The 16630-nt window shown below is 38.0% G+C and overlaps 1 protein-coding gene across 3 annotated transcripts in view; it reads right to left on the reverse strand.

The window, feature by feature from the left end:
* Positions 1-16630, reverse strand: part of LOC122817286 (voltage-dependent T-type calcium channel subunit alpha-1G-like) — a 1023270-nt gene that overhangs the window by 178387 nt on the left and 828253 nt on the right. For all 3 annotated transcript variants that reach the window (XM_044090511.1, XM_044090510.1, XM_044090512.1), the window contains exon 24: positions 16330-16400. In XM_044090511.1, coding sequence (XP_043946446.1) covers positions 16330-16400 — 71 coding nt within the window. The remainder of the gene's footprint in view (positions 1-16329; positions 16401-16630) is intronic.

Consider the following 16630-nt stretch of genomic DNA (forward strand, 5'->3'; position numbering starts at 1 on the left):
GATAGAATAATGATGACATTTGTACTAAGAGCTTGTGACTATTATTTAACCAGGATATTCATGACATTTCTAAATCATGCTTTAACTGAAGAAGGCATTAGTCTCCATGACAGCATTTATTTTCAAAACACTCCACTGTTACTGCTATTATATATGATGTTAATTTCTTACATTTGAGTCTGAACCTTGTTGAATTAATTAATTAATTAATTAAATTATTATAAGTAAAATCAATGAAAAATGAACGAGATAAGTATTCATTGAGTTCAAGTAGGGGAATAGAAACTTCTATATGTGTATTATATGTTACTTTGTTTGGCTTATATATAATGTAAATAGTAACCCATCTTGACCTACTTTTGTTTGTGAAGAATTATTGGACTCTTTGAACATTCTGAATAAATCATTACTGTTTGTCAGTTGTTTAAGAAACCCTTCTTTTTTTTTTAAATAAAAACAGATGACAAGTGATGCACCATATCAGTTGATACTTTGAGAGATGTAGTTGTAAGAGTTATTTTTTTGGGACAGCTATATTGGAACCAGTTTTTTGTTTCTTCTTTCTAACATCAGTCCAAGGATTTGTTTCTTTTATTCTTTTAAGAGTAGGAGCCATCCATTCCATTTCTTCTGGGACAGACACTGTGTTGTTATTTTTGATGAATATAGTACCTTCTTCTAAGTCATTAAAGGTTCTCATCTCATTGGCAAAAAGTATTTTTATCTTGGCTGGAAAGGCCAGCTTTGCTTTAATGTTGTTTTGTTTCAACAGTTTTATTATTAGCCAGACTTTTTTCCTTTCCTCTAGTATTTTGAAAGAATAATCGTTGTCAAACCTTATCAGGCTTTGATTGCATTTTAATGGTGATTTTCTCCAAGCAGATTTAGTATCAGTTCCTTGTCCAGAAATGAAAGAAATTTTGTAACTGTGGAACTAGGTGGAGTATATGTTGAGTTAGAAGCAGGTTTCCTCAGTGCTCTATGTGCCCTTTCAATTCCAAATGAAAGCCCCTCTTTCAAGTCTAAAATTTCAGGAATCCAAGTTGTTAAGAATGAAATAATGTCTTTACCTTCAGTGTTTTCAGGCAGACCAAAGATCCTTATGTTATTTCTTCTTTCGCTGTTTTCTAAGCCATCTATTTTGTTAAGCAGCTGTGTATTCTGTTTAAGCAGAAATTCTTTTTGGAATTCTTCTTCTTTGAGTCTCCCCTCAATGTCATTTAGAGAAGTCTCTATTTTTGTTATTTTTGTATGTTGTTGCTGGAATAGTTCCTTAAGTGTATCAGTCTGTTTTTGAGAATTTAATTTGAGGTTTTCTAAGCCATTTTTAAATTCATCCCTCTTCAAAGATAGTTCCTGTAAGGTAGATGTCATCAATTGCAGTTGTTTTTTCAAAGCAGCTTCTGGGTGAGAATTCCTTGAGTCGTTCATAGTTTATCTATAAATTTCTGACGTTTTAAACTTGAAAATAATAAAATTTCCCTATATTATTATACTAGTTTATGGAGCTATCAAAATTCACTGCTCTCAGTTGGCCATCTAGGCTCCACCCTCGCTATAAACCAATTTGATCTTATTTTTCTAACTTACAGTTTTGGGGTAATAGACTGGCCCCCAAAGGTACTGGATCAATTGGACAGGAAAACAAGAAAAATGCTTCACACTTATCAAATGAAAATTAAAAGTCACTATATACCAAGATTATATATTCCTCATTCTGAGGAAGGTATGGGCCTCCTCAAAACTGATTACATGTATAGATCTGCAATTGTAGGACTGCATACATAACTGCTGAAGTCACAAGACCCAAATGTAGTGAAAGTTTTGAAACATGAGGAGAATAACTCTAAGACGACATCCCTGCTTAGTTTAGCAGAAACATATTGGTATCAAGCAGGAATGGAAACCAAACTGCAAGAATCAGGAAGCAAATGAATGTGTCAAAAAGCAAAAGACAGAATATAAGGAGAAGGATCAGATGAGAAGGTAAGAAATGTGGGAAGGCATAAATATAGTTGGAAGTACAGAAAACTCCTGGAACAACCTCATGTCAATCAGGATCTGATGTAGGACTGGTTAAGGAGAGGTGAATTTAAGCCAAAAGATAGGTTCATAGGTTCATACTAGGCTATCTGCCCTAGGGCATTTATAAGCCTAGCCAGAGTGTGTTTGGCTTTTGCCACCCATTTTAAATTAATTTTGCTATGCCCTTTTTCGAGGTTAGTATACTGTGTCTCTGTCTAACAGTGACACAGAAGTGATACCCAGGGTAAACCTATGATCTCCCATCCACTCATCAAGATTCCTCTTGAAGAGAGTCAATGAGGGACTCTGCCTAACCTGGACTGGGATTTTATTCCAGAGTGAAGGGAGCCTCTGGGTTATGAATCTGTCCCTCCAGCATGTCCTATTTATTTCAGTGCTGAGGTTCAAGTCTCTCGAGCACGTAGCTCGATGGGATTTGGAATTTCTGAGGTGCAGCATGTCCATTAATTCCGGGTTGGACATGGCTTTATATGTCAGGCACAGATCGCCTCTGAGCAGGCGGTATGCCACTGAGTAGAGCTGGAGTTTCTTTAACCAGGCAGCATATGGCATCTGTTTGAGCCCTTTGATCCTCTTGGTGAGGTACTTTTGGGGTCTTTCCAGTTGCTGCAGGTGTCTGCTAAGGTACATCACAAAAGGGGCATTGTACTCAATTATGGGCATGATGAGGGATGACTAAAGCGGCACGATGACCTCCCCTGATCTAGATGTGAATCCCTTCATGATAGGTGGGCTATATAAAATGTTTTTCTAACCACTTTGGCCACGTGGTTTTCAAATGAGAGATTGCAATCAACTTGGGTCCCCGGGTCCCTAATTACTTCTTCTGTACTTAATGGATTACCACCTATGTGGTAATTTGTGGGCACTTTGTTTTTGCCAAAGGGGATGACTATACACTTTTTGGCGTTTAGCTTGAGGCCATGGCTCTGGCACCAGTTGTCTGTTTCTATGAGGCCCTTTTGGAGGATGCTTGTGTCAGCTGGAGAGTCGATTATGGCGCCCAGTTTGCAGTCATCTGCGAACTTGGTCAGCCACAGTCCTTCCGTGTTGGCCTGTACCACCGAGAAATATATACCGAACAAGAGAGGTCCCAGGACTGAGCCTTGTGGGATGCCACTTGGAACTGGTTTGGAGTCTGACATGGCTCCAGCAATTCTAACTATGTGGGTTCTGTCCTTGAGCCAGTTTGCAACCCATCTAGTGACATAGGGGTTTATATTTAAGCTGGTGAGCTTATCTATAATGCCTGAGTGTGGTATTGTATCGAAGGCTTTTGCAAGGTCCAGGTAGGCTGTGTGGACCACCTTCCCCTCGTCAATGGCCTTGGTGACTGTTTCAAAGAAATCAACCAGGTTTAAGAGGCAGGATGTGCCTTTAACAAAGTCAAACTGGGTAGGATCCAGTGTCTGTAGGTCCCCAATATCTTTATTTATGAGGTCCATGATGATCCTTTCCATAGCTTTGTAGACCAAGCTAGTCAGGCTTATGGGGCGATAGTTTCCAGGATCCATTGAGGCACCACCTTTGTGGAGAGGGACCACTGTTGCTGTACACCACTCTTTGGGTACATATCCTGTAGTACGGCTGAGATTGAACAGTAGTTTTATGTTTGGGTTTAGCTCTTTTTGGAGTTCATGTAGGACGCAGCCCGGGACACCATCTGGTCCCATTGATGCTGTGTTTTTTGCTGTGGAGAGGGCAGCTCTTACCTGAGCATCTGAGATGTCAGGGGGCAGCACTCTGCTGGGATAGATATTTCCCCTTTTGGTGGGGGGGGGGGGGGTTTGCGCTGAACCTGTCAGCTAGGATGTTGGCAATGTCTGTGGGTTCGGTGTATTTTTTGTCATTTTGGACTAATTCTGAGCATATCTGGGAATTCCCACCCAGGTTCCTAACATAACTAAAGAAAGCCTTGTGAATATCCTTAGTGTCCTGTGCAATTTTTCTCTCGAAGCTGGCCTTAGACGATTTTATGAGTGCCCGTAGTTTTTTGCTAATACTGATCAGAGATGCCTTCCCTTTTTGTGATTTTGCTCTATCATGTAGTAGCTTCCTCCTTCTATTGTATAGATTGTTTATGGCTGGGGTCTACCAGACAGGATGTCTGCCTTTGGAGGATTGGGTCTTGGTTTTATTTGGGACTGCATGATCCATGCATTCCTGAAGGTGTTCATAGAATGTGTTTATAAAGGATTCTGTGGTCTGGGCCGTACTTTCCACAGGCCCGGGGACTTTGAAGGATTCCACCTCAGTTTTGAGGAGTGTGAAATTTGCTTTAGAGAAGTTTTTATCTGTGGTTTTCACGGTAGGGGGTGGAGTCAGGATGTGAATATCCAGTGAGATTATTTTATGGTCTGATCTTACCAGTGAGGGATACACTTCTGGTCTGGAGCATAGAGTCCCCATGTTGGTGATGGTCAGGTCCAGTATGTTTTCCCCTCTTGTGGGAGTGGTAACAAGTTGTTCCATAGCATTTGAGTTTGCAAATTCTAGGAATCTTTGGGCTAGGGTGTTGGAGCTAGAGTAATGCTCCCAGTCTATGTTTGGGTAGTTGAAGTCGCCCAATATAATGATGTTTGGAGAGACCTTCATATTTTCCAGTGTTCTCAGGAAGGCCGAGTGGGGTTCCTGGGTTTGGGAGGGTGGTCTGTAGCAGGCTATAAACTGGAAGGCAGTTTTACCCACTGTTAGTTGCACATGGATAGTCTCTGATACTTCGTGCTGTGCCACCAACCTGGAAGTGTGGGTATCTTTACGAATATTGATACTCCCCCTCCTTTTGTGGTTTGGTCCAAGTTTTGGGGCCAAAAAGCATGGTATGAGGTATAACCTGGTAGTGCTGAGGTGCTCTCGGGAGCCTTGAACCAGGTTTCTGTTACTGCACTGATATCGATGTTCTCCATGCTAAGGAGAGTTTTGAGTGCGTGCATCTTGAGGTTTAGACTTCTGGCGTTGAGTAGCATTACTCTTAGTTTCTTATCCCTTGTGATACCTATGGAGGTGGATTTGTCTTTTGAGCCTTGCCTAAAAAAGGCACTATGGGGGTAGCAAGAGCCTTTGCCAATATCCGAAAGCCCAGGGGTGACAGGTGCAAGCCATCCCTAGTGAAGCATCGTGGCTTGTCGAGCATGTCATCCCAGGCTGACAGGCATTGGATCCCCTTTGAATGACACCAATACTTAAGCCAATTGCTGAAATTGATCATCTTGTCTTCATATTGTGGCATCATTCTTGGTGAGGGTAAGATGCTACTCAAGGTCAGTGTCATACCGGCCTGGGCTACATGCTCGGAGAGCTCTTCTATGTCTCTTTTCATGTAGACCAGGGAGGTACGTCTCAGGTCATTCACACCAGCATGGACAATGACTGAGTCATATTTGTACTTGCCTTGGAGTGACCTGAGTGCTTGTGTTATATGGTGGATCCTAGCACCTGACAGGCAGCTCACCGTGACCTTCTCCTTGTTCAGCCTGGTGAGCGGGATGTCAGTGTGCCTGACGATAGAGTCACCTATTACAAGTGTATCAGGTGTGTTGTTTAGCCTTAAGGGCTGTGACTGTTCGTCACACTGGCTTTGTGAGCTATGTGTTGCACGTGTTTTGTTTTGGGGTAGCGGTTGCTTGGGTGTCTGCTTTGGAGGTCTCTGCTGCTTAGGCAGATATTTATTTAGAGCCTCCGAGTATGTTTTTGTGTGTTTATGTGTTTGGTTTGCTGTCGTGGTAGGTCTATGTGAGACTGGAATTGTAGTGAGTGTGGTTTCCTTCTACTCCTGACTGGTTTCGCCAGTACTGAGTTGAGAGAGCTTAGCCTCCAGTATGGCTATATGGTTGCATCTCTCACATGTGTTGGAATTTGTGGGGAGGAGGAGAGGGTTGACTGTGTACATGAGGCAGTTGTAACATTGCCTTAAGATTCCCAGATTCACCAGCTGGACTGGAGAGGAGATTGACAACTGACCTTTGGACATGCTAGAACAATATTGGGAATTCCTTTATAATTGAAAAAAAGGGCCAGTGGGGAACAAGGTACTCAAGGGGAATTTGTGAGGGTGTAGTGCTTTTAATTTTTTAGAGCTGACTTATATAATTGCTTTAGTGAGCAAGTGCCAGGTAACTTAAATGCAATGTGTTACAGGTAACTTAAATGCAAAAATGACAAACAGTAACTTTCTTTCAAGTGAAACAAGGAAATAAGTACAGTAAGCAATGCAGATATCACTAGGGATCCACAGATGCGCTGAAAAGCTGCGTTTTAGGTGGAATTAGCGTTTCAGAGAAATAACAAGCAAACAAACAACAAGCATACAAACAAAGCTAGATTCAGCAGGCCTGGATCTAGTCTATGCTACAGCAAACAAGGTGTACCAATTTCAGTAAGAAACAGTTCAAATATGCAGGCACTATAAGCCTTTAACCAGAAATTCCCAGCTCAGAAGATGAAAGGTTAATATTCATGACTCAGGATTGTGGACTATGTACACATTGGCTTACAAAGCCCTTTCAACATGTGGGAGAAACAGACAAATGCAGATACTGTAAAGCAGAGCTGGAAGCAAGTTGCACATCTTATTGCTGGGTATGATACAGTAATGGCAGAGGGCCTGTATACTGAAAGGCATAATAATGTGGTAAGACTCTTACTTTGGGGATTGTACAAACATTGCTATACTGAATTAGCTGAGAAATATTGGAAACATGATCCATAAAGCATTATAGAGAATGATGAAGTTTATATCACATGGGGTCACCCATTACCAACAGTTCAAAAAAATAGATGTGAGAAAACTGAATACAGTAGTCCATGAAAAGTAGACAAAAGTAGCACTGATCATTAAAATTGCTATACCCAGTGATTAGAATGTCTTAAGTATAGAGAGAAACAAAGTTATAAAATACCAGATTTGCAGGAAGACATGACAACAGTGTGGAAGAAGGATACCCAGACAGTTCCAACAACAGTAGGCACAATGGGTCTCATAACAGTTAAAAAAGAATTTACAGTTTTATTTAGATGTTCTTCTGATACGTGTAACTTGATATGAATTGCAGAAGGAGTCAATTTTAAGCACATTGTGGGTGCTGTGGACAGCACTTTGGGCTAACATCAAAGGTTGAAACAATGCTAATTTTATGAACTTTAATCATACTTTGACTTGGGAATGGGGTCTATTCCCTGCATGGTATTAAAAACCCAAAAGACTTTGAGAAATTAAACTGGGAGATACAAATTGAACTTAATAGCTTTGTAATACTTAAGATCATTAAAACGGTAAGACAGTGAAGGGAGATGAGTTTCAGAAGGGTGAGTAGAAACCCTGAGATTTACCAGCAAGGGTGCAAGTGTAATACAATTGAAGAAATGTGGCAAGCTCGGAGCATACAAAAATCCAGTGTGACTCAGACAGCTTTGGTTATATCCACTGTATGCTAAGAAATGGCAACATTCCATAAAATACTAACAATAGTACAATGTTAAGGTTTGGATGTTTAACATTTGCACTGCATGCCATGACTGATTGAAAATAAGAAAGGATAGGAGAGGGTGAAGCAATAAACAGGACTTGCCTTAGCAATTATTGGGCCAAATTTAGACCATTTTGGTGGGGTCCTCGTGTGATCCCTCTTATTACCGAACTGTCCCTACACCCTTCCACTTCCTGGTCACAAAATTATTTCAAATTAAATATCAGGAATATATGCTTTTACTTTCTATTAAAGGGAAACACATATGTTTATTATCTTATATTCTTTCAAAATATCTAGCAATCAGTCTTGGTAAGTTGGTTATTGAAGCCCTCAGCACATTATGAAATGATGCAGACAATACCTCAACATGCAACTCCAAAGAAAGCTAATTTGAAAGGTAAAACTAGGTAAAACTCATCCCAGTTTTCAACTCTTGCCTCTCATGTCCAGTGTTTTCAGATGCTAGGAAAAGCAAGATAAATGACTCAGTGGGGATAGGCAAAGTAGTTGTGAGGAGACTGAATGGGTGAGGGCAAAAAGAGCAGGGGTATGTTTTAATCTCCATTATATAGTCTCATCTCATGTCATCTCTTTTTTTCCTTCATGGGCTTTCAGCTACCTCTTGCACATACTCTAAATTATTGGTGTCCCTTGCCATTTTTCATACCTTGTTATAGCTTGTGTTTTCCAAAATGCTTAATAGTAATAATAATAGCAATAATAATAACAATAGCAATAATAATAATAATAATAATAATAATAATAATAATAATAATAATAATAATACTTGCATTGCTCACACTCCACCTCTCATAAGAATTTATGACATCTTATTTTTATTTATTTATTTAACTATTTGCTTAACTAGTTGAGTGGACTAATGCTTGCAGATCTTTTCAGTCATAGCTCAGGCCACAAGGACAACGGTACATAATTCATGTAGGGATAATTTAGAGTAGCCACTAAATAGCATGTTTTGGTAGGAGAGAGGAAATCAGAATGCCTTAAGGAAACGTGCATGGATCTAGGGAGAGTATACAAAATCTGCAACACTTTTCTACAGTACAGTCCCCTCCCCAAAACTCCTCCTCAGCACAATCCAGCTACTTTCCATCTTCAAGTTCCTTTTTGTCCTTCATATTTTAAATGTGACTCAGAAAATCTAGTGCTCCTGCAGTGTTTTTATGTTATAGTCAAACTGTGCAAGTGACTTTTTCTCTCCTTTAAAGAAATGGAATAGACATACACTCCTCCTGTTTCATTTAACTGGGATTATTTTGTCCCTGTCTCCAATGTCAACAACTGTTTCTATGCCATACTGTTGAATTGGTAACATTTTTTCACACGTCTTGGTGATCAGAAGTTAGCTCAGATCTTTGTACCTGTTTCTGTTTTTATGCTTACTAGTATTTGTTTTCATACTGGCTTAGACTGACTATTTCAGAGCTATGTTTCATTGTGACATTCATAGCAAACAATCATACATCCTACATCAGCAAGAGAATGAAAAAAGTACAATGTAGCTGTTGGTGTTCAAATTAAACCCATTCTTATCTTCTGTGACAGTAACTGAAATGACACACATAACCAGATGTTAATCCAACCTGACTTTTGTGTGGAAAATCCTGCCAGGCACTCAGCGGGAGGAACTGACTACTATGACAGTATGAGCAGGTAACACTATGAGCCATACAAGTGGTATGATATAGAAATAATGATACAAAACAAACCAAGAGTAAAGTACATGACAGGAAATGTATTCGGCTTCACTACAAGTCTTGTAGCTACTGCAGAAGCAAGACTACAGGTAGTAAAATGCCTCATACTTTACCGTTGTGTCTCTTAGGCAAATCTGTGGGCCACATAAGGCATAATGACCCTGTCAGAGCCTAGTGCAGGACCTCTGAGGAAGCAAGTTCCTACTAGGATAAATAGGTCCAATTGGTCAAAGGTCATCCTTGATATGAAGCATATATATGTTACTAGAATGGTCATATTATAGACATCTAGAAACTAGCAGACAGATATTTGTATGTGAGATGCATTTTGCAATAAAAATTGAAGGATGAGAGGATCCTAAAAAACAGGCGATGTGTGATAGACAGTAATGCACACTCAGCAAGAAGGACTTCATGAACAACATTATATGCATATAGTTGTACTTATTTTTGTTTTCATGTGCACTGAGCTGATGTTGCTAAAGATTTTATGCTGACAATAAAGGAACTCCCTCCATACCTGGGATTTTCCATCTAGCATGTCTTCAGACCTGAACTAAATGGTAGTGGGATCTTCATATTTGCTAAAGTCATATCTCCTCCAAGCAGATTCCTAGAGGTCCATAAACTGAATATGTACTACTCAAAATCCCTCCAAACAGGAGAAACTATCAGCTTATAACATGCTATATGATACCCTCCATGGCCCCTGTAGAGCATGTAAGATTTCTAAACGTACTTGATGAACTGCCATCAGGAGGCTTTAAATACTTCCCAATAAACTGCAATGCTGTACCTCGATTGTATGGCATAAGTTCTTAGACTTAATAAAAACTTCAAGCTGCAAACAGTTAACAAGCCAAAAAGAAGACATAATATTCTTGATGCGGTCCTTACAGATATAACCACTTCATAACCAATTCCTCTGGTAGCTCCTTCATTGGTTCTCAAAATGATAAATTAATAACATTCACCTTCAAAATTCATAAAGTACTTGCAGCAAATGTGTCAGAATTCAAAGATTTGAAACATATTAACCTCATCCAATTCTGTGATGAGATTTCAAAATGCACTTATGGTAGCATCAGCTCCAGTTGTGAAACATCAAGTAGCTTCATGAATAAGTTCTATGTCCATTTGGATAAAAGCATATAGAGTTGTTAGTTCCAGCCAGATCAAAATTTATAAAGGGAAATTAAAAGAAGCAATACCCTTGTGGACCACGGATATAACAACAAAAGAAAAAAAAAATAAAATTATACAGCAAATCCAAACCCCATCATATCAAGGACAGTATCAGAAGTATTACTAAAAAAATGAAAAACGACTTTTAAGTCTACAAAAGCACCTCATGTACTTAGGTTGGCATCTAAAGCTAATGACAATTATAAATCTTTCTTTAGTTATGTTAATAAACTAAGGAACACCACCCACCATTACACTATACTCATTTAATATGGTAGCACCCACTTGGACCCAGTCAATATACTTAGAAACAAATTCAGTCCTAGCTTTACCCCCATGACTTCTATCCAAAGCCTACAAACCCCTGAATCCCTTTTACTGCCTATTATCACAAAGGAACATGTATAGAAGGTATTATCTAAAATCAAAACTACTTCATCCATGCAGCCTGATAATACCTGAATGTTTAATACAAAATACTCAGTATAATCTTACACAGCCAGTCCTTAAACTGGTTATCCTAAGCTTAGCTGCAGGTGCTTCCATAAAGTCTGGCAAACCATAGTGATGATGCTCTACATAAGGGTGACTCTGCCATCTATCCCAGGAATCATAGGCCAGTCATCCTGATGAACCTTATGTGTGAAGCCATGGAATGTATTATATCTGACCTCATAAACTATGATATCAAAAGTCTTAGTGGGCTTCACCATCAGCAGTTTGGTTGTTCAAGGGAAGAACCTACTTAATGAATCTGGTTAACTTCTTTCAGAGGGTTACACAGGCTGCTGACAGTAGTAATGCTGGTCACTCTACATATGTTGACCTGCCCAAGATGTTCAACTCTATACTCCCAATGTTAACATTATCAGAAAGGTAAATGTTTTACAATTAGATCATTATATGGTAAGATAGAGAGCAAACTGGCTAAAAGACAGAACCCACAAGATTCAAGTGGCAGGCAGGGACCTCATCAGATAGTAGAAAGGCAACCAATATTGTTCTCTAGGGCACAGTATTAGGAACTTTCCTTTTTGGAATTTAGTTTTCTGATCTCTAGACTAGGAAACAAGACCTCTGGCTACACATATTTGCAGATGATGGCAATCTAGGAGTTATTGTCAAATCCCCCTTGGATATCTAACCCCTTCAGCAAGAACTCACAGTTGTACATACTTTGTGTAACAAAAATGGACTCAAATTAAATGCAAAAAAGTGGAATATAATTGCATTTGGTAAACAGTCACTCCCCTCAGCATATATTATAGACAATACTTCACTATAAAATGAAAATGTAGTTTGAAACCTTGACATGTGGCTTGATAATTCTCTCTTTTTTTGACCATCATGTGAAAACAGTAGTAAGAAAATGTAATGCAGCTAATTGCCAAAGGAATATCATCCAGATCTAAAGAAGTCTTCACTTGCCTAAATGCAACACTGATTAGGCCAGTTATTGAGTAAAGCACCCCCTTCTGGATGTACCTCAGCAGATGTATCAAATGACTAGCAAGGCCTCAGAGATTCTAACTAAAGATATTATAATGTTAAAGACCCTAAGCTAACAAATGAAGCTGGAAGCAGTGTCCTCTAATTCAGTATCTTATAGACTCTTGAGAGGAGATCTGTGCCTCACCTTTTGCACAATTATAGACCCAGTGGTCTGCATATCTAATACTTTCACAAATACCAGAACCGGGGACCTAAATCTTCAGCAGCAGGTAAATAAAGTGGAAAGACAGATTCATCACACAGTACCTTCCCAGCTTCTGGAACAGACTTTCCCCAGCAAGTTATGCAGTAAGATTTACTATAATCCTTCAACTGATACCTGGATGATTGGACTAGAACCAACAACTTTACCTTGAGATTTACTGGTCTAGCCCTCCTGCAGAAAGGAGGCTAAGCATGAGTATGGGTAATGACAAGGTATAAACAGTCACGAGACTGAATTGCCTTGACATTTTCTATGAATCTTACAAATTCTAAAGGGATTAATCACAATATGTGGAGTCACTGCTGTAAAGGACGGTAGAGATATTTTTTCAAATTTTCACATATTACTTAATTTGATTTGGAGGTTCTCTTGATAAAATATTATTACTGTATAACAGAAATTTAACTTTATTGTTAATCTGAAGACTTACTTAGGTATTAGATGTCACAGAAGGAGTGTTATATGGAGTTGAATTTTAAAATGGAAATAAGGATAAGAAAAGTCCCTATGAGCACTGTACAGAATAAAGTCCTGGGTTTTTGACCTTACTTCAGTTAAACAGATTAGTTACCCATCAGTTTAGAACAAAGGGGTACATGGTATGCATTAAACAACACTGGCTTTTAGAGTAATTCTCAGCAAAGAGCGATGGAGGTACCCAGATGCCCTTAAATATTAGATTTGAAGAGAAGGAAGTAACCAAATATAAAGAAAAAGTACTATCAGTGGAATGAATAACATGGTGCAATCTTCCTCCGATGCTACACTTCTACACAGTTAAAGGATTGCAATCCAAAGATCAGACTCCATGGAGATATGAAGAATGGGTCATAATTAGTTATCCTTATTCTGATAAATGGTACCTGGTGAAAAGCAAGAGTGGCAAAAGAGCAGGAATACAAGATTATTTTTCACATGTTTTCACAAAGTGTAATAGATTAACGTTCTTGCAGAGAAATACATTTTCTTGTACGCAGCAAGATAATAGTATTTAGAGTTTGATTAAGTCAAATTAGGAAGCATAATACAGGGGCAGGGAATCAAAGCATGGTAATTGGATTAGCAGAGTGTAGTAGAAATAGGAGCGATCTCTGAAATGTTAGAATAAGTATGAAAACAAATGGACTTATTATATTAATGATATTCACATTTGACATCAGGGCTGTATTTACCTCAAACAGTGGGAGGTATAACATGATCAAGCAAGTTAGAAGGATCCTAGAATCTTAGATTGCAGTTGAGGAATATAAAAACAACACACACAGTTATGTTAGAAGACCGTGAGGGAAAGGAGCTGGGCTAAACTTTTGGTAATTAGTTAATCAAGGGCAGTAGAAAATGCTGAAGGCTTGAGGAGGGCAGCTAATCATCTAAAATGGCAAAGTTTAGTCACTTTTAAGAATTTACACAGCAGAATAATAGATATGATATGAGCTGTATGTAGTGCTAATTGCAGCTGCATTCATTTTGACTACATAGGAACTTCATACAAAATTATACATGCAGTTGGTATTCAAATGTAACAGTACAGTAATAGTGCTATTTTAGAATATTATTGTGATTCATTCATTCATAGATTAGTACTAAGCTTACTGCCTTTGCAAGCCATTTTAAGCCTAGCCAATTGTCCCTTGTGAGACTCAAACCCTACACCCTGTGTTTGCAAGGCAAGCACCTTAACCATTAGACCACCCTCCCAACCCTGTGTGAATTATGTACTTTTACTTTAACAAAAATACTAATAAAACAAAGTCTGACTAAAACAAAGTTGAATGTGCTGAAATTTAAAGATAATAAGCATATAATTTTACTTACAATTAAAAAGCTCCATTTTTTTTTCTGAATTTGTCATTATACTTATTTTTAGTCACAAGACTGAATGACATTTCTTTTCATTCAGCGTTCACAAAATTACATTAAAAAATGTAAGCAAAAAATGTCATGTATGTTGTTTGATTAATGGATGGTGCACTCTGTGATATAATAATAAGAAATATCCTTTCATTTTCATTTCTTATACATTTTTGGTAATATGAGGAAGCAATATTTATTTACTAAAATATCAGATTATCATCAAGCACAAGAAAATATTCTGCTCATGGCAAACACTATGCTTCCAACAGTATGGCACGAAGAATGCCTTCTTTTATAGATTTTTTCCAAGCCTTATGGAATTGTACAAATACAACATTTGTTTGGATCCACCAGAGTAACCAATATATTCCATTTCCCAGTCACACCTGTTTTAACCTGAATGTAACTTCTTTTTAGTTTTACACTACAAAGCTGCTAAGACTTTCCAGGACCATGTACTACAGGCAGTACTAGTTTCTGTCTGAACACCATGATCTCTTGGTAAACAGACAACATCAATAAATAAGTCCTCATACCTTTTAAGTAAATCACCAAACAGCATATTTCCTAATCAAAATTTTAACTGAGCATTCATAATTCAAAGTCTTTTCATCACATCAAGCCTTTTAGAAGTCAAACAACACAAAATCACAAGAGTTTTCAGAGTATCAGCTATATAGACCTGAATCTTGCATTTCTTATTTCTGTATTCAAATACTGTGGATATCTTTTAACAAAGACCTAACAACATAGATGCATTATTTGATCATAGCAACAGATACTAGACAATGTATGCAACAAAAGAAAACCCTCGTTTTCCTGAATATTATGGAATTAACTACTGAAACTGAAGGGTACTGTCCAGACCTAAGTGGTTACAGGACTGTTAAATATGTCATTTTGGCTTTAAAAAGATTACCAATTGCACCTAATAATTTACGACTGTACATATGCAGCAATATGAAATATTGTAAACAATTTTAAATATAATAATTTATGAATCTTAATCTTCTGTAGTGGAGGCCCATGAGATGTATGCAGATTATGCTTTAAGGCCATACCAGTGTTTCAGCTATATGGCTAGTGAATGCTCATGACTTTTTCTTCTTCTTAAGTCCTTATGAACACATTCAAACCAATTAAATCACACTTCTAAATGTAGAAAGGTCTTTTTCTAACCTTGTCAGTAGAGCATAAGTGGACTGTTTAGCTACACCTTAGAAACAAAGAGCTTAAGGCCAAGCCTGATGTCCATAAATATTAGAGTGCTCACAAAATATCTCAAAGAACATTCAAAGCAAAGGGTAAAAAGGTCACACAGACAAACCATTTAGTAGAAACTGCAACTGAGACCCAGCCAAGACTGAGTCTCCTCTGTGTAATACCCTAAACCACTTGTAGCCAATGGCATAAATGGAAATGCCCCTTGGAGAAATTGGTGTTTCAGCTACATAACTTATGAATGTCTTTTACTCCTTTCTAAATAATTGAAATGCATTTTATAAAAGTACATAACCCACTGTGGGTAACACTGTGATGTCAGCAGTCCCTGGGAACTTGGAACACATTATTTTGAGGGCTATTATGTATGCAGAAAAAAAGAAAACTCATGTACTGTCTTTATTTCATTTTTTTTTCATTGCTATGCAGGATTTGATCAATTGAATCCATTGGCTAACAGCCTTTAAATACTCATGCAGTGAATGCATTTTTTTAAATATATTTTATTTATTTATTTATTTATTGTGGATGAAACTTCATGGCACTTTCCTGTAGTACAAGAATATCCATCAAGGCATGGATATAGCAAAGCTAATTGCATAGCAAAGATAGGGTTGTTTATTATATAGTGATGATATGATTTCTTCCTTGGTACAAACCATGAGTCAATTGCAGACAAAAATAGAATAAGTTTGATAACTGTATGTTTATAGAAACACTGTCCCTGAGATTTAGAAAGAGTTAACATGGGTGGTAAGCCCTACCAAAAGCAGACATCCCCACAGTGAAACACTTTCTGATTCAGAAACAGGCCGACTGCACTAATTTTCCCCTCCATATGTCTGCAGACATCAACAAAATAAACAGATAAATTGCAAGGCACGAGAATTTGGCATAAATCTATTGGCACACAAATAAATTAAACAACTGGAAAAATCATAGTTTTCTATGAACTTTTATCCAGTCACTTTTTGCCATTCAGAGAAATGGTATGAGAAAAGAGATCTTTATACAATGGTAGCAAGAACTTAGAAAACACAGAAAAAGTCATATGATTACAACACAGCACAGGGACATACTGACATGTGACTTATCAAGTGACAGTGATTTTCCACCATACCTGAGGTAGTGCCTGGATTACAGTATTCAGCAGGGCCCTCATCCCTACAGCCATCTTCAGCAGCTTCAGAACTGTGGGTACAGAGTAAGAAAGGACCATGTGACTACGCAGCAGAGTATAATGTTGAACAGTGTTTGAAGAAAAGCATATCTACATGCTAAATATAAAAATACCTTGTAAATAAACTTTGTGATACTGAAGAGAAAAAAAAGCAATAAAAATGTAAAGTACCTATCTTCATTAGAAAGTTCTAATAAATAAATCCCTCCCCAAGTAAGAGGCTCAGCAGGAAGTACATTGA

The sequence above is a fragment of the Protopterus annectens genome, chromosome 12.part0 (assembly GCF_019279795.1).
Source record: "Protopterus annectens isolate FY-2018-M chromosome 12.part0, PAN1.0, whole genome shotgun sequence".
Classification (NCBI taxonomy): Eukaryota; Metazoa; Chordata; order Ceratodontiformes; family Protopteridae; genus Protopterus; species Protopterus annectens.